Raw genomic sequence first — 18,596 nt, 5'->3', positions numbered from 1 at the left:
TTTTTTACTTTATTTTGTTTTTTTTAATAGTAAAGCATTTTGTAAGGGGAAAAGCTGGGTTTTTCATTTTTTTTCACTTTTTTTTTAATTAACTTTATTAAACTTTTTTTTTACTTTTTTACTAGTCCCACTAGGGGACTTTAATATGCGATTCTCCGATCGCTATTATAATACACTGCAATACTTTTGTATTGCAGTGTATTACTTCCTGTCCGTTTGACACGGACAGGCATATGCTAGGTCATGCCTCCGGCATGATCTAGCAGGCATTCGCTCCAGGCAGACCTGGGGGCCTTTATTAGGCCCTCGGCTGCCATTGACACAGACACTCGGCGATCGTATCGCCTGGTGTCGGTGGGAGAGAGAGGGAGCTCCCTCCCTCTCTCCAAAACCACTCAGATGCGGTGCACTCTATTGTGCACCGCATCGGAGGGGTTTAACGGGTGAGATCGATACTAATATCGATCTCACATGGCAGAGCAGGGACGCCCCCAGCTGCCTCTGGCAGCTGAGAGCAGGGAGATTTGACACTCCCTGCTCTGTTTACTTTATCCTGATGCAGTGCCGTAAAAAGGCATATGCATCAGAATAAAGCCCGTTAGTGGCCGCTGTTAAAAAGGTGTATTGGCGGTCACTAACGGGTTAAGGGTTTAACCGAAATATACAAGATCTAATTTCTCCAAGGATGGAAACAATTTTTGGAAATCTTCAAACTTGCAATTTCTAACTTCAGATATTGGGTTTCTTTGGTCTTTTAACAGGAGATATTGGAGAATAAAGTCTTCACATTACCTCCACCCCAAATTCAATAGAATAAGAATCCTCCTACATTGCCCGATATGGGCTGTGTAAACGAGCACCGATCAACGAGACAGCTCTTTAGCTTCTTTCACAAGCAGCAAATCATAGGAATGAGCGATCGATCCTCTCCATACATTTACAACGATATCTCATGCAGCATAAACGATACAATCAGCTGATGATCAAGCATTCCTTGTTCATCGGCTGATCGTCGCCCTGTTTACACAAGGCAATGATCAGAAAATGAGCGTTCATATAAATGATCATTTGTCTGATAATTGGCCCGTGTAAAAGTGCCTTAAGAGCTAGGGGTCTTCTAGCCCCTGACCTGTCAAAGAAAAACAGGAAGCAGGAGCCCTCTGGGTTTTACAAGAGGTTTGAACTATAGGTGGCGCTGTAGATCTCTGGAAAGCAAAGTTTTCATCTTTTGGGTAGAAGTCAATGTCAACAAGAAATATTTCTGACATGAAAAGTTTTGTTTAGAGTTTTTAATTTACACATATACATATTTTAGAGTTGCTTTTATGAAAATATTGTAAAAGACTTAAATATGCAACATTTTACGGATGAAGTTTCATTGCTCAAAACAGATTTGTACATTGACGCTGTACACTCCAATACCAATCATGCACATTACTTAACAATGAAGAATTTAAATCGGGGGAAGAAGAAAAAAAAAAAAAAAAAAAAAATCGGGAGTGGTGGAAGCTGTAAGGCAGATTAAACAATGGCCAACCGAGCTCAGCAAGCAAGCATTCATGTACAGGAGGACAAGCCTTCACAAAAATACACTTTTATTACATTAATATACAAAAATTTGCAGATGGTAACAGCCACCAACATAAGCACGAGTTACTTTGATTACATAAAAACCACAGATTTTGGCACCACTAGCAGAAAGCTAATGTGATTAACTGGAAATTGCATTCATAAAGCAGCACATTAACGCAACCATGGCACGGTATGGTTTGTGTACCTGGTGAGGCTCTCGCTCACCAGATAAATGCACAATTAATGCAATAAGGCACTGCAGAAGTTAACATTGGAGACATGCCATTCAAAAGTTTGGTCATATTAAAAGGTTAAAGGCCCGTTTTACATGACTATTTGTGGTCGATGTTCCCGTTTTTCTTATTTTGTTTTTTTCTATACCAATCCACGGAGAAAAACCTGTATATACCACCGTATAAAATCAGAAGGACATGCAAGTACATTACAGGGACACAACAGACGGTGGAGGCTGTATTACGGATCTATACAACACGGTCCGCAATGTGGCTAAGTGCATGAGCCCAAAGAGCACTTCCTGTGGTCGTTTCAACCAACTTTATTTACATGGTCTTAATACAAAAGAATTTGACAGAACCCTACCTGTGCCAAGAAACTTCACTTGGCTTCATTTCAGAAAATACTACAAAAAAAAAAAAGTAATTTTTGTATTACACGTCTCCATCACTATACAAATGTCACAGGAAAACAGACATTTTACTTTGCAACATGCCATGATAAAAAGACGGCCATCATTGTGACAGGATAATCAATGGGAATATACTACAGATTATTCTTTATTATTGTGCAATTTCTATACACTAAGCAGCCTTAATAAAAAAAATACATCTCTTAAAAGATACATAGATCAGCTGATAGAACGTATGTCATATCTCATATACATTTACTGTAAAGAAAAGTACACAGAATATAAAGTGAAATGTGACAACAGAAAAAAAAAATGTTTAACTATTAAATATATGCAATCACACATATAAAATTGTATTGTACGGATGCATTTCACCCCAATCCATATTACACTATAGGTAGCCAAGCAACACGCCTAAAGCAGATGGTCACTGAATGTGTCATCTTAAAAGGAACACTGAATATACAAAACGCAAAAAAATATATTTTCTAGCTATTCCTACCTTATTCTCCTGCTTTTTGTTTTTTTCCTTTTGGTCTAATATTGCAAATAAGACAGTAAAATTCATAAAGAAAATTTCTATGGGTGCCCCAGGAAATCTGCCATTTTCCCCCCTTCTCACAATCCTGTGTGTTGCTGTAAATCAACTGGCTGCAGCAGGAGCCTCCCCCTCTGCAATGGGACATACAGATCATTAAGCCCCGCCTTTTGCCAAGCCCCACCACCTTTGCCGCTTACCAGTCCAAAACGGAACAGATTAGCAGGACATTAAACCCTGTCTTTTCTGCAGGAGGTCTAAAAGACTGACGGTTTTAGGAACATGCAGCACATCCCAAAAACCAGCAAACAGTGTGAGCAAGTCTATCCCGGTTTTTTTTTGTTTTACTTTCTAGGCTTAGCGTTCCTTTAAATCCAGGACCAATTGTGTGCATGTTATATACAGCGTCACCTACAGACAGTGGAAACCATTTACTAGCAAACTCCTACAAAATAACCTCTATACAAACTTCAGAGATCAGTGGCTCCTACAGAATTAATAGGGTGCAGCTTTACAGAATAGATTTGGCCAGGAATACATCGGCCTTTACCATGTTAAATGACCAGGCACATTTGATTACACATGAAGGCCACAATATAGGGTTATGGGTAGCTTTATTTTTCAGACTTTGGCACATTTTATTTATAGCAGCAAACATATGAGCGAATAATAAAAAAATGGATCTGTGCTTCATTGTATAAATGATAAAGATACTAAGTAAACTTAATAAGGTACTGGTTATAGTCCTTTTATTTGTGCATCTGTAACCTCATCCACTAGGTGGCACTAACACTACCTATTCAAATATTTATGCCATTTGATACGCTGCAAGATACATATATTGATGGATTGTACAATTTGGAAATATAATACAATAAACTTCCAACACCCATTCCATGGATACAAAATAAATAATTTTCATAACCATCACTTTTCAGTTGTCATTTTCTGAACAAGCAAGTAAAATCAAAGCAATTAATTAATCAGTCGCTATGGGCAATTCAAGCATTTTACTTTAGTTTGAGGAGTTCCCCTTCAAAAGTGTAAATTCATAAATTTTAGAACTTGCCCGAGCTACGTCAGGGGCGCCCTCGATTAAGTGTAGAAAACAGAGGGTCTACATAGGTGGCCTCTCCCAGTCATTGGAAGCACCGTTCTCCCCACATTGACAACAACATAGGCCCTACCTGTTTCTCCACCCCCACCCCCCCTCGGCCAGACCTTCAAAATAAAAAAAAACACCTAGTTTCAAATTGGCAAAGGCAACCCACAACAAAAACTACAACACATTAGCAAGTCTTCCACCTACAGATGTAGCAGAGCCCATTATATTACTTGGCTCAACTCCATGAGATTGTGATGTGCCGTCTGATTTTAGACAGGACTGCAGGTAAACCTACTGCATTTATATATTATGTATACTCCGAGTTATCACCCAGCACAAATGCCATCTTAAAGCGCACAACAGGGAATGTAGGTAGTGCTTCTCATCATTTCCACTGCACGAAGTATAGAAATGACTATTTTAATAGAAAAGACGAGTAACAGGAGACGACAAGGTACATGGATGGAAAAACAGGGAGCTAGAATACTAAAAAAAGGGCACAATGATAATTATTTGATTTTTTCCTAAATTCTCTCCCTTACAGACGGCCACTTTTAATGGCAAAAACGAAATAAAATAAAAAATTTTGTCTGCAATTATAGAATTTCTTTATAAGCAATAAATAAAACTGCAAAAATTATACTTCAAAATCCAGGTTCTGGATAAATACCTGGAACAAGCAGGCAAATGGCGTTATACTGTACAAAGCATTCTGTACACAAATTACAAGCCTTCCTCTCCAGTTATCAAGAGTCCTGTAACAGTCCTGCGAGCAGGAGGAAGGATAAGAAAATATATACATACAAAAATAAGAAAAAACGACACAGGGTTTTAGGAGAGGAGACCAATTGGCTTTCCCTCACAGTCTTTAAATAATGGGTTTGGGGACATTGTGGCCCGGTCTTGTGTCACTCACTTGGGTGACAGATCATCCAGTGATATGATAGAAGAGCAGGAGTTGGAGCAGGCTGCGGGGGAGTCGGTCACACAACTTTCCTTAGCTGCAGAGTCAGACGAAGATCCGATACTGCTGCTGCTGTCAAGGTCCGATGAAAAGCTGCAAAATTAAATACAACATATGTATGACTAATGCCCTGCTGGATACAGCCATGTGTTTTCTGCCGTGCTGCAGGTTGTGAATAAGGTTTGGAGGCAAAAAAAAAAAATAATTATTTTTTACTTTTTAATATGACAAACCCATTGACATTGTTAAACAAAACAAAGTATAAATTGATTTAAATAAAAGCAAAACAGAAGTACAGAGGGGGACATGTGTTTTTAGACACCTGACTAAAAGGGTAAGTAAACTTTAAAAAAAACTTTTGACATATCATAGTGACATGTAAGAAGTTTTGATCGGTGGGGGTCTGAGCTCTGAGACCCCCACCGATTAAAAGGAAGCAGCAGAAGCGCATGAGTGCTGTGCTACTTCATTTTTATATGGCTTTCCTCAGAGCGGTCTAGTGGCTCAATAGAAAGTCTATGAGTCCGTACACCTCTCGCTCAGCTGTGAGGAAAGCCGATTAGAAATGAAGCAGCACAGTGCTCCGAGCGCTTCAACCGCTTCGTTTTAGCGATCGGCAGGGGTTGCAGTGCTCGAACCCCCTCCGATCAAAACTTCTTACAGGTCACTATGATATGTCAAAAGTTTAATTACCCTTTAAGAGTTATAAAAAGTATATATAGCCACGGCTAAGGGGAGTTGTAAAACGTGCCACGTTTATTAATGGTGTGTGCCATTCTATTGGTGCAAAATATTGGTATAAATTGTGTCAGCCATGAGGTGGCATAAGGAAGAGATAAGTGCCTGACATGTCTAGCAAGATGCACCAAATTTATTACAGCCTTAATTTTTCAGTTTTTTTTACTTCTATCCAGTCTAACCTTTAGGCCACTTTCACATGGCAGTTTTTGGTCAGTATGTTGCTTCAGTATTTGTAAGCCAAAACCGAAAGGGGATCAAACACACGTAAGAAAGGTGCAAATCTTTCCATTATAGTTTCTCTGTGTGGGTTTTACACCAAATTTTGGCTTTCAAATACAGATACAAAACCTAGACGTGTCAAAGTGGCCTTAGACGGTATTAATAAACGTCCCTCAATGAGTACTCAGGGCGTAGGTTCCAGTCTGGTAAGCCTGCAAGACGAAACAAGGGAATTGCAAAGTCTACATGAAAACTGCACTGCATAAACTAAGTCTTTTAGGCCGGGTTCACACGATAATGTTTGGTCCGTAAAATACGGACCGTATGTCGGCTGCATTTCCCGGATCGAACACTCCCTGAAGTGGGGCTCCTAGCATTATAGTTATCTATGACGCTAGGAGTCCCTGCCTAGCTGCGGGAAAACTGTCCCGCACTGAAAACATAATTACGGTATGGGACAGTTTTCCCACAGCGAGGCAGGGACTCCTAGATAACTATGATGCTAGGAGCCCGGCTCCCTGAAGTGTGTTTGGCCCAGGAAACGCGGCCTGACATACGGTCCGTATATCACAGACTGAACACGCTCGTGTGAACCCGGCCTCAGTGTCAAACCTGCTTATTTTCTAGGGCCTAGTTAGGCAACCAGTAGATTAGTTCTGGCGACACTCTCAAATAGTTAAAGGGGGTTGTCTCATGAATACAACACATTTAGAAAAAGGGAAAGTCGTGGGCCAGAGCATGAAAAAGGATGAATGTCAGAAAGCTCGCTACGTGTATGGAGTGTACGTCGCAATATACTTGCATCAACACTAGTGTGGAACCGACGTCTGTCTCTATAAATCAAGTACTGAAAATAATGATATTCTACCTGATACTTACCAACTGAAATCGGACAGATGAGTGATGTCTGGAGAAAGCATGTTGGTTGTACCTTGAAACAGTCTCTTTGGTTGACTTTCTGTTTCCATTTCAACTAGTAGAAAGAATAAAACGGTAAGAAAAGCACTGAGGATGGAAAATAATAAAAAAACTACATATTCACTCACTGCTTAAGTGGAGTTATATGAAACACACAAGTGTGACAACTGGAAGGGACATGGATGAGAGATAAGCAAATATAAACAAAGGGTATTGCAGAACAAGATCCAGGGGAGAGTTTATTTACACTGGCATTTCATATGCCAATCTTAATAGGAAACAAGCTGGAGAAAGACGCGACAATGTAAGAATACAACCTCCCCGAAAAGGCTCGTCCACATGTAGAGGAATTGCGGCGTATTTTCCAGCCGGAATTGCAGACGGAAGATACATAGCAGAATACAGTAGCAGCAAAGTGAATTCGATTTAACAAATCTCATCCACCTGCTGCGTAAATATTCTGAGCAGAACTTGACCTTTGGTGCGTATTTTTCGGACCGCAGCATGTCAATTCCTGCTGCGGAAAGCGGACTGAATTGCTGAGTCTTTCAGAGGAGGAGATGTCACCATCTCCTAACATTGCAGCGGAAGGTCTGCTACTTTCAACGGAATTGCTGCAGAAATTTTGTTACGTATGGACAAGCCCAAAGACAGTTCACAGGGAATAATAAACTTACATTCAACTTCACAGTAAATGAAGATAGAAAACGTTTATTGCATCCACATATCCTGCACACAGAATGACGGCAGTGTAGGAGTAATATACTACTACTCAGTCTGTTCTTCACAACTGGCAGCCCTGATTACTCCTTATGTACTTTCTCTAGCATGACTTAGATACACCGATGTACCACGGGATGGAGCACAAGAGCTAAATCTGTCATGCATAAATGTCATAATTTATCTCGGATACAATCACACAGACCCCTATTCCTGAAGTTAGGAAGTATATAGAATATAATACCTTTCCTCTTTATGGGGCCAAGGGCACTTGGACGTATACAATTAGGACTCTGACTCCTTCTGCTAGAGAGAAAAACATACTACTTTTAATTTAGGGGGGGAAAAAAACCTAATTAATACAACTTTTATTAGTGGTATAAAACCCCAAAAGGTTAGAAAACATTGATCACAACATTAGCTATGAACCTATCCGCAAACATTTCTATCTAGCAAAAGATTTGAGCATGTGTAATTCCACTAAGGATTGAGCTGCTCATCACAAGATTTTGGCAAGATACAGAATTATGAAATAGCTTTTTCTTTGGTAGCGAAAGTATAGCCAATTTCACTTTCACATGGCCGTATTCTGGTCAATAATTGGAAGCTAAAACCAAGAGTGGGTCTAAAATACAGGAATATATACAATTCTTTCCATTATACTTTTCGCCGTTTAGGTTTCACTCCTAGTTTTGGCTTGCAAATACTGACCAAAATACTGCTGTTTGAAAGAGGCCTAAGTAGTAAAAGCCCTTTCACACAGGTCAATTATCGGGAAAACGAGCGTTCATGTTGCCACAATCAGTGGCAATTCTTAGGTCTATGGCCAGCTGTAGGAAAGCAGCGCTGGCACAAGGAAACAAAAAATAAATAAATAAAAAAAAGTGCAAAGCAGAGAATTTATCTAAGGCACAGTTCACACGGCACAATTTTTGTGGCGGAAACGGACGCAAAATTCCACCTTCTATTCATGTCAATGGGAGTCGGACACTTTTCCCCGCTAGCTGATTTTTTTAAGCTAATGGGAAAAAGAAGCATCCTGCCCGATCTTCCGCCCGAACCTCCTATTGAAGTCAATGGGAGGAGGAATCTTCCTGCCGATGGCAGGAATAATTCCACGGCGGTTTTTGTGGCGGGACCCGCCGCCACGCAAAATCTGACTTTTGAACTAACCCCAAACAAAAAGTGCCATTAATTCAGTTTGTGAACTGAGGTATTATCATAGCATAATACTGAAAATGAATTGTTCACACATTGTAATAACCAACAAATTATACCATACTTACGTGGTGAACCGCCGTGTAGGACTGGGGATAGGGCTCGGAGGCAAACCATTACTGCTTACAAACATTTGCAGAGAAGGAGAAAAACATTGCTATAAATAAAAATAAATAAAAATGATCAGACTCTTCCTAGGACTAATACTAGATGCATGCAGGTTACACAGGATATGTAGAAAGATTTCAGCTCGTATAAAATAGGTTTGGTATCAAATCATTAATAAGAGTAATATACTAGCACTTAGCCAATACTAATAAGCGGGCAGCCCTGATAACTCATTATATAGAATGTAAAAAGGAGATTTTGTTTTCTGTAGTTCAGAGACCGGACCTCAACATGCACAAAGCCAGGCTAAAGTCGGGCCACACCAAATAGACGACGGCAAAAATGGATGTCAAACAGAAAAAGCGAGCATTCAATCACGTAAAATTAGACATAACAGGCAAATAAAATGTCTACAATACCTTCCCAATTCCTCTGGTGGGTGAGGGAGCTGGTGAGACGGGTGCAAAATCAATACATTTTGGGGAAGAAGATTTATCCAGCTTATCAAAGTCATTATCACTCTGTAGGAAAAATAGATAAATAAAAGAAATATATATATATAATTATACACACACACATAAAAACTCCTTAATACATTTAAACAAAAGAAAAAAAGGCAACGAAGAGATTTTAAAGGCTATGTAAAATTTTTAAAATAAATTATTTTTTTTAATTAGTGTATCAGTGTGATTGGTGCAACTTTAATTACTTATTAAAAATTATTTTTACTTTTTGAGATACAGCTGCTTTGTATCCCGTATACAGAGCAACTGTATCTTGTGCTGAGACCTGTATCCGTCAGGTCAGCTGTACTGACGGGTTCAGTGTCAGCGGGTCCTGCCTGTCTCTGACACGCAGGATCCACTTGTAATCGATCACATCCACAAGTTATGAACTTAAATGTGATCGATAACATCTCGATCCTGCATGTCAGACACACGGGACCCGCTCACACTGAACCCGTCCGTACAGCTGACCTGATGAATTTAGGTCTCAGCACAAGATACAGCTGCTGCTTATACAAAGTAAAAATAATTTTTAATAAAAAGTAATTAGAAAGTAACACAAATCACATTAAAATCAAATTATTATTTTTTTAAGTAGTGTATCAAAGGTGTACAATGTGACCAACACAGGACTGCAGTTGAATTTAAACAAAAATTATGCTTTTAAGCAATTTGCATTATTCCACCAAAGGGTTCTACAGAAAACGTTTAGTCTTTGTAATACTTGGCTTCACTCATCTTGTACCAAGTTTGAGTTACACAATGTATTTTCCTCCATTCAGGTCTAATGTTAGTCAGAATTCTGCTGGATTCCGGTTACTGGAGAGCAGTGGATACAGAGAGGTCAGATGACCGGTCAGGTGTCCATGCACTTTACATAAAACTCGTCCAAAGCCACTGACTTTGGCAGGATTAGCCAACGATCTAATGTGTAAGGGCCAACCCGTTCTCCCCCCCCATGGCAGACGACGGGGAAAGAAGGACTGGGCATGTCGGATTCCGTGTGATATAATTCCTCTCCCCGTTCAGAAACATGCTCAGCCGAGCGTACATGTTTACAGAAAAGTAAAGGGAAATAACGGTCAACCCAAAAAATAAATATATATATATATATATATATATATTCTTTTTTTTTCCCCCAGAAAGAACGCTACTCTTTTCCGTATTCTAACTCAGCCCCATTCACCAAGCTGTAATACAAAACGCATCTAAAGGAAAAGCGTGGCGCAATTTCTATAAAGACGGACCGTTTTTTTTTAATCTCAAACAATATGTAATAGCTCTGCAAACTGAGAAGAATCCTACCAGGCTGAAGCTCTCCTCCCAGGACAGGCTCATCTGCATCGCAGTCTGGATCTCTCTAAAAAAAGCACAAATATATTATAATGAACATTGTACAAAATCTGCAAAGTGAAGACATTGTCAGCAATGTGAGACGGTGATGTACAATTCTCTGGATTGATGACATCTTGGACACGTGAAAAGGGGAGACAACGGGACCACATCTGTCACCTGCGTGTAGAAGGATAAGCTGGCAGGATCCATTAAATATCTAGCACCATTATTGGTTCCAGTGAACTTCTGGTTTAGACATAAAACACAACCCACCTATCTGTCCAAAAAACCATGAAGACAAAAAGCCTACAACACTTGTGCCAATGAAAAACCTGGCACTTCCATCTGGAGGGATACTAAATAGGTAAAGTGAGGGGCATAGGCTATGCCCAAAATGCTTTATAGAGGAAGTATATAGTGTTACATTACATGCAGAACTAGCTCTGGAGTTTCATTTAGATTTCCAACACAAAGCAGCAGAGAAAATTGCAAAACCTCAAACCTTGGTTAAGTAAATAAACTTTCAAATATGTTAGGGAGGGAGGGGTCCCCATTTCAGCCCCTCGTCTAATAGCCAGAGAACCGGCCCAGAATGTCCGTGAATTGCACAGACAGCCCATTGATTGTAAAGGAAACTGTAATGTAACGGCTCCCAGCATGGGACTGCCAGGGATCAGCTTATTGACCCGATGATCAGTCTAACAAACAGAAATTGTCCGAAGTGGACAAACCCTTTTAATATAACCTGTTAATGCATATAAAATTAATAGGAGGGCTGGTACCTCATTTGTAATCCCCCTCTATCAGGCACAGCCGCTACATAGAACAGTACCTCGATTATAAAATGAGGCTTATCCATACAGATTGAACATGGATTTCAATGGACGCCTTATTCCCCTATAGTAATGATCACTACGCATCAACTTCACTGTTTTTACTAGGGGTCTCAGCAGCAGGACCCGGGCGGTAAGCTTATCAAATGGGACCTATCAAATAGGAAGGTGTGGTCCAAAGGCAAAACCAATTATAGTTTGGTGAAAATTAGCGGGCATACTCACCGCTCCCGTGCCGTTTCACGATTCATCAAGTCCACACCTTCCTCCTTTTTCAAAAAACCAGACACATTATTATAACAAATGGCTTATATGACCAACAATGGGCACGAGTGAGCAAAATCTGTCTATCTATATAGTTTATATTCATTGCGTAGATTTAGAATAATGTCCCAAAACGTCATTCAAGAGAGGAGTTATTTTTAAATAGTAACTATTACTTCAAGCATGAATAGTTTCTGTTTATGGTACATGCAAAAATACCAACGCACGGTACTGAAAAAAAACCCAAACAAATCAAAAGATCTCTACACTGCAGCTCTCGCAAAAGAGAACAGATATTACATCTTCCAACATTTAAAAAATCTGCCCTTGGGGTGCACGGTCTCGGTGCACCATGAAATAAGTTCATCAATCTCCTCGCCTCACACAAGAATCATTCAAGAGAAAGGGGTTAAGACATTCAAGTGAAGTTCTAAGGTTGCGACAGGTTTGGCTTTAAACAGTAAAATGTAAAACTACGAAGGTTTTTAATACCCATTCATTAACTAGGACAGGGGTCAGAAACCTTCAGCACTCTAGTTATTGTGAAACTACAATTCCCAGAATGCCCTGGCAGCTTTTGCCTGAAATAATAAGGCCCTTGGAAGCCAGGGCATGATGGGAGTTGTAGTTTCACATCAGCTGGTTGCCAAAAGCTTCTGAACCTTGAGCATTCACTTAGTAATCGTGACAGCCCTTCCTAAACAAACATGTGGCCCCCCTCCCAGTGATTGAAAGCCGTGAGAAATATAATTTCGCCAAATAAAAAAGAAAAAAAAGAGGATTTTCAACAGCCAGCCAAAATGTATGCAAAAAGGCTACTAAAGTCTAGGAGAACGTCTCCGGACAAACTCTGCCCTACAATTTTGCATCAAGGGAATGATCACCGCATGTAAATCACCCAAAGGGACACTTCAATTTATGATAATCTCTGCCAGCAACGCAAATTAATCGGACATGCTCAATATTTGTGTTGTCAGACAAGCCACGTTGTGATCAGGGCACACAGAATGGTTTCCTTTATTATTTTACCAAGTCACTAGCATAGGACAAGTAATAGTCAGTGTGCAAGACATTCTTGACATTGACTGTTCACCGGGCGATTGATTTACTAATGGTGAAAATGTCTCTCTCGTTCCTAGAAATGAAAGGTGGTTGTAGTTTTGGAATTTTGCTCAAATGCTTCTTAAGGCCGAATGCACACGTTGCATATTAGGAGCACTTTTTCCGCACGTGTTCGCTTGTGGCAAAACCGCAACGTAATACAGTACCAGCAAAATCTATGAGATTCCAGGTAATCTCACGTCCACACTGCCGTATTTTTCGGGACCTAAATTGACTCGCGGTGCGTATAGTCGAAGCCGCAGCATGTCAATTTATCTCGCAATTCTGCTTGCAAACTCTATCCCTGTAGTTCTAAAGAAATACGCAGCAAAACCCGCATCATGAAATCGCAGCTATTTACGCAGCAAAACTTAAAGCGCACCGAAAAACGCCCCTACGTTTCCAACAGCAAAATACGCAACGTGTGCATGTAGCCTAAATATGAACAATTCTCTAATCTGTACTAATTCTTAGGCTGGATTCACCCGCAGTCTGTTTTTCGCTGCGTTTTTGGTGCGACCACATGTTACATTAAAAACTATAGTACAACAAAGTGCACTACACACAACTGCATTTTGGTTTGTGGCAATTTTGTGGTCGTCCCTCCCCCACCATAACAAAGAAAAAAAAAAACACAGCATGCTCTTGGTATGGCGCTTATAGGCTTCTCTATAGGACTTCAAAAACTCCAGATATAAAACGACACTATATTAAAAACACCACCAAAAAAGCCTAAACGCATGTTAGGGTATGTTCACACGCACTAATTACGGACGTAATTCGGGCGTTTTTGCCCCGAATTACGTCCGAAAATAGCGCCTCGATAGCGCTGACAAACATCTGCCCATTGAAAGCAATGGGCAGACGTTTGTCTGTTCACACGAGGCGTATATTTACGCGCCGCTGTCAAATGACGGCGCGTAAATAGACGCCCGCGTCAATGAAGTGACCTGTCACTTCTTTGGCCGTAATTGGAGCCGTTATTCATGGACTACAATGAATAGCAGCGCCAATTACATCCGTAATGGACGCGGCGTTCAAGCGCCTGCAGATGCCGGTACGGCTGAAATTACGGGGATGTTTTCAGGCGGAAACATCCCCGTAATTTCAGCTGTTACGGACGCCCTCGTGTGAACATACCCTTACATTTTTAGAACGCTTGCGTTTTTAGAAGCTTTATTCGATGTAGTTAAAATTGGCAGAAAAATTTGGTGTGAAGGGGGCTTACCCTTTTAAGCTGATACAACCTGCTACTTGGAATACGAATGGGTGAAGATACTGGGATCTACAAAAAATAAGACATAAAAAAGGCACAAACTTTTAAACTGATTTTTATTGCTCCAAAGTATCTAAAATAAAACTAACCAACTCTGTAAATAGTCTGGATAAAAAAATATTCTGCCGTTATACGTATACAGCTCCTATTCTATCTCCATTGTTATATTATACAAATGAAAAACGTGTAGTCTGCTCCTGCAGTCAGTCACTATACTAGATCCACGCACATTGCATTATGTAACAAGCCTATTGTGGAGAAGATGTGAGGGTATGTGCACACACACTAATTACGTCCGTAATTGACGGACGTTTTTCGGCCGCAAGTCCCGGACCGAACACAGTGCAGGGAGCCGGGCTCCTAGCATCATACTTATGTACGACGCTAGGAGTCCCTGCCTCGCTGCAGGACAACTGTCCCGTACTGAAAACATGATTACAGTACGGGACAGTTGTCCTGCAGCGAGGCAGGGACTCCTATCATCGTACATAACTATGATGCTAGGAGCCCGGCTCCCTGCACTGTGTTCGGTCCGGTACTTGCGGCCGAAATACGTCCGTCAATTACGGACGTAATTAGTGTGTGTGCACATACCCTTACAGTTATCACTTACACTTTCCACCGCATTAAAACAGATACCACTGATCATACCCAGAGGTTATTTTCTGCTGCGGAAATGGCTTCAGATCCATTGCAAAATATGCTATTGTAAGTAGCATGGTGAGCATTTAGGGGGTTTTACACTGGGCGATTATCAGGCAGACAAGTGTTCATGAAACGGTCGATCACCTGCTGATCGTATAGTTTTTAATAAGTAAATTATTATCATGGTCGGCGGCACATCTCCCTGTGTAAACCGGGAGATGCGCTGCCGACATGATAACGTACGGAGACGAGCGAGCGGAGTAACGACAGCTCGTCCCCACCCATAGCTCCGTGTGACATGAGCAAACGAGCGCCGATCAACGATGTCTCGCTGATTATACACTGGCTGATTATTGGCCGGTGTAATAGGGGCTTTATACACAAGGCTGGGAAAGCGCTTCGTTTTCTAGTACATTGGCCATGTGACTACTTTGGCAAGTTTTATCTTACCAGACTCTGCCGATTAACTACAGTAGTGCTGTTCCTGCGTGCTCTGGATCCATACGGCTGAAATACTTGTGTGTGATCACTGAGAAAAGATAAAAGATAGAAGGTTTTACACAAGTTCACTGTATACTTGCACATTAACGTTTTACCTCGGCTTCCGTTTCCCTCACCATTGAACTCAATGGTGACGGAAACCTAGCTAATAGTTTCCGTCTGTCACCGTTCCGTCGTTTTGACGGAATCAATAGCGCAGTAGACTTTCCGCATCGAAATCCGTTGTGGAAAATATGCAGTGTTTACACGGTGTGTCTCCCTACCGTAGGACTGGATTCACACACAGCACATTGCTGCGTTTTTTTGTGTTTCTCAGTGATACGTTTTTAAACTGCGTTTTGGTTAGTGCCATTTTTTTAGGCAATTTCAAGGCGAGTGTCGTTTTTTTTCCCCCAAACACATCTCTGGGTACGGAGTTTCCCCCACAGGCTTCTCTATAGGATTTCAAAAACGCCAAAAGAAGAAAAAAAAAAATGCAGTTTAAATTGCCATAAAAAAGTGTGTATGTGAAGGTCTAAAAGGTACCTGAACCTGTCACCAGTTTTGAGGCATCAAAAATTGCTGACGTGACATAGGGAAGGACATTGTAAAGATACCTTTTTGATTCTCCTGGCACGACGGTGCTCTGAATGACAGCTCTAGTGGCCAATCACAAGATCGCTAGAGCCGTCACTCAGAGTGGAAGGGCGGGGCTAGCAGGAGCACTCGCACATCAAATCCCTCCTTAGTGGCAATTGCAGCGCCGTGGGAATTAAACAGTTTAACGAGACAAAGGGTATCTTTACAAAATAGGTTTACATTGACCAACTACAGTGATGATTTGCTCATTTATTTTTTTTTAAGCAATTGTAGCGATAATTGGCCACCGATTTAGGCCCCATGCACACGAACGTGCTTTTTCAGCCGCAATTCCCCCTAAAATCTACGGGAGAGTTGCGGCCCCATTTCTATGGGGCCATGCACACTACCGTGGTTTTCATGGTCCGTGCATGACCCAGGAGCCTGTTCTGCAGTCCAGGCTCATAGGAAATAATGCACGCGGCCAAGTGCACGGCCCGTGACTTGCCGGCGGCTCACGGGTGACACTCTGCGGCCGGTCGGCCGACCCGAAAATCATGGCCATGCACATGGCTATGGTCATGATCATCTATTGATAGTCACGGATCGCACGGCTGTAAAAGTGATCAGAAGCACAGCCGTTAAACGTTACTGCCTCTAATACGGACAAGTCATCGATGTCTAGAACACATTTGTGAGAGAAGTTTCTAGGTGCGACCCTGGTCCTGCAAAAATCATATGGATATTAGTGTGTCCGCACAAAGTCAAATGACAGCGGTGTTCTCCGCTAGAAGCTACGGGAGAGAACAGCTCCATAATACCGAGCCTGATGGAACAGAACAGAGTTTTTTTCTTTCAGATTTATACAGAATCCCCCAAAGGGTCATGATAGTCGTCACCCTCAAGTCGCACTTGCCTTTTCTTGTTAAACACATAGATGGCCCATTATAATCAATGGACGATGTGTCTCCAAAATAAAAATAAGAGCAGGCTATGTACAACTTTTGAATGGCATTTCTTTTTTCTTCAATAAAAAGGTCAGTGTGTTTAGTGCAACTTTATAAATACTTTCTATTAAAAAATATTGTTACTTTTTGGGATACAGCTGCTCTATATTCTCTATAAAGTGCAGCTGTTTCGTTGGCTAAATCCTGCTCCGTCAGGTCTGTGGACTGACAGATTCCGGTCACAGTGAAAGATACAGCTGCTCTGTATAGAGAATACAGAGCAGCTGTATCTCAAAAAGTAAAAATAAATTGTTAATAAAAAGCATTTATAAAGTTGCACTAAACACACTGACTGACCTTTTTAATGGAAAAAAAAATAGCAATTCAAAAGGTGTACATAGCCTTAAACAGCATGGTGCCCACACAAGTGCCCTCACCTCTTCATTACATGCAACAAAGGAAAAGGCAGGAAAGACGACAATGCTGCAACTTTCCATCATGCCCCTTTGCTGAGTTTGTGGGGCTGAATACGAGCAGGTCATCAGGAGGTGAAAGTTACACTCTATCGATGCCAGAACCAGGAGTTGTAGGATAGACGATGATGCTCGAAAACCACATAAGAGCAGAATGGATGGACATATCGGCCTTATTCTCATATTCTATCATTATCTTATACACAACACTGCGCCCCCTGCTGGTTACTTGGCTGCAGTACCAACCCGCGCCCCCGTTCTCCTCACCTGAGCCCGTTAATATGGGGGGCGCTATTGGATCTTCTCAGACTTCCATCCCCCGGGATCTCCACCACATCCAGATCCATTTTCTCTTGAGCCATGATGCCAGCGCTGCTCCCCAGATCTCCCGGGGGGATGTGCAGATCCCTCAATGGCTCATTCCCGCTTTAGGCCTCAGTGAAACCGGGTACTCCCCTGGTCCGAGCTCAGTGCTCCATGCTCGTAGCGAAGGAGATAAGTGGTGCAGCACTTCCCTGTTCCCCCCACCCCAGCTCCTGGCGTGTGTGAGGCCGAGGCCCCGAGACACCTCAGGCCAAGCACAATCAACAGAGCCCCGGCGAGAAGCAGCTGCATCCCGCGCATGCGCAATCCTGCCCGACTCTAGACTGGCGGAAACTATATGAGGCTTCAGTAGAGAACCGCGCACCTCCCACCTCATAATACCGCGTTATCCACCACCTCATAATACCGCGTTATCCACCACCTCATATAGCACCGCACTATCCCACCACCACCTCATATAACACCGCGTTATCCACCACCTCATTTCATAATACCGCGTTTGTCACTCCGATGTCCTAATCTGGTCAGTGAGGCAGTGATATGAAATGCTGCAATGCTAAGCAAACTTGACATTCAGGAACTTGGTAACGCTAGCGGACAATTCCTGTGTCACCCTGCTTTCCCAGAAACAGATATAAGGCTAAATTCACACTGCGTTCAGTGTTTACGGTCAGCGGGACCAGCCAGACATTTGCCATACACTGCCATTAACCCCTTAAGGAGGTTGTCCAGTCACTAAAATTTGATGGCCTCTCCTCAGGAAAGGCCATCAATAGCTGATCGGCCGGGGTTCGACTCCCGGGACCCCCGCCATGCTGTGAATCGCCGACACACTCGTAGCAGCAGTTTACGGTATTACTGCATTCCCCCATTCAAGTGAATGAAATCTAGTCTTGTGTTGCTGCACATAAAACATGCTTATTTTGCTGCAGAAAATCCACAGCATTTCCATCCGGTGTGAATCCAGCCTAATAGTGCCCCCCATAGTGCCAGTTACCCCATACAGTAAATGTGCCCCCATAGTGCCTTCTTTTGTGCAGCACACAGTAATAGTGTCCCAACACTGTAAGGCCGGGTTCACACA

At 41.8% G+C, this 18,596-nt stretch overlaps 1 protein-coding gene and 1 non-coding gene across 5 annotated transcripts; both read right to left on the bottom strand.

Moving 5' to 3' along the window:
- Positions 1 to 3,104: 3,104 nt before the first annotated feature.
- Positions 3,105 to 17,840, bottom strand: LOC142659625 (P2R1A-PPP2R2A-interacting phosphatase regulator 1-like). 4 transcript variants are annotated; one of them, XM_075835945.1, is made up of 10 exons: positions 17,456 to 17,840; positions 15,160 to 15,238; positions 14,017 to 14,073; positions 11,649 to 11,692; positions 10,561 to 10,615; positions 9,169 to 9,270; positions 8,710 to 8,798; positions 7,668 to 7,729; positions 6,665 to 6,758; positions 3,105 to 4,918 (listed from the first exon to the last, which is right to left on the bottom strand). In XM_075835945.1, the coding sequence occupies exons 1-10, from the start codon at positions 17,548 to 17,550 to the stop codon at positions 4,774 to 4,776; spliced, it is 822 nt and encodes a 273-aa protein (XP_075692060.1). In that variant the 5' UTR covers positions 17,551 to 17,840; the 3' UTR covers positions 3,105 to 4,773. The 4 variants fall into 4 exon arrangements, with proteins under 4 accessions (XP_075692060.1, XP_075692061.1, XP_075692058.1 ...); XM_075835946.1 differs by having other exon boundaries at positions 7,668 to 7,726; XM_075835943.1 differs by having other exon boundaries at positions 4,828 to 4,987.
- On the bottom strand, positions 7,451 to 7,591 carry LOC142660116 (small nucleolar RNA U109). Its single transcript, XR_012850431.1, has one exon. It is a non-coding gene; the product is annotated as a small nucleolar RNA U109 (small nucleolar RNA).
- Positions 17,841 to 18,596: the final 756 nt, after the last annotated feature.

This window comes from Rhinoderma darwinii, chromosome 8, assembly GCF_050947455.1.
Source record: "Rhinoderma darwinii isolate aRhiDar2 chromosome 8, aRhiDar2.hap1, whole genome shotgun sequence".
Classification (NCBI taxonomy): Eukaryota; Metazoa; Chordata; class Amphibia; order Anura; family Rhinodermatidae; genus Rhinoderma; species Rhinoderma darwinii.
The sequence above is the reverse complement of the archived record's forward strand: the minus strand, read 5'-3'. Positions and strand labels throughout refer to the sequence as shown.

What these genes read in the sequence shown, in the direction of transcription:
- LOC142659625 (XM_075835945.1), bottom strand. Translation starts at nt 17,550, where the DNA reads ATGGCTCAAGAGAAAATGGATCTGGATGTGGTGGAGATCCCGGGGGAT. An exon ending in CCACCAGAGGAATTGGGAAG is followed by an intron (nt 8,799 to 9,168) that starts GTATTGTAGACA and finishes TTTTATTTATAG; the next exon opens with CAATGTTTTTCTCCTTCTCT. An exon ending in TGGCCCCATAAAGAGGAAAG is followed by an intron (nt 6,759 to 7,667) that starts GTATTATATTCT and finishes TCTTTCTACTAG; the next exon opens with TTGAAATGGAAACAGAAAGT.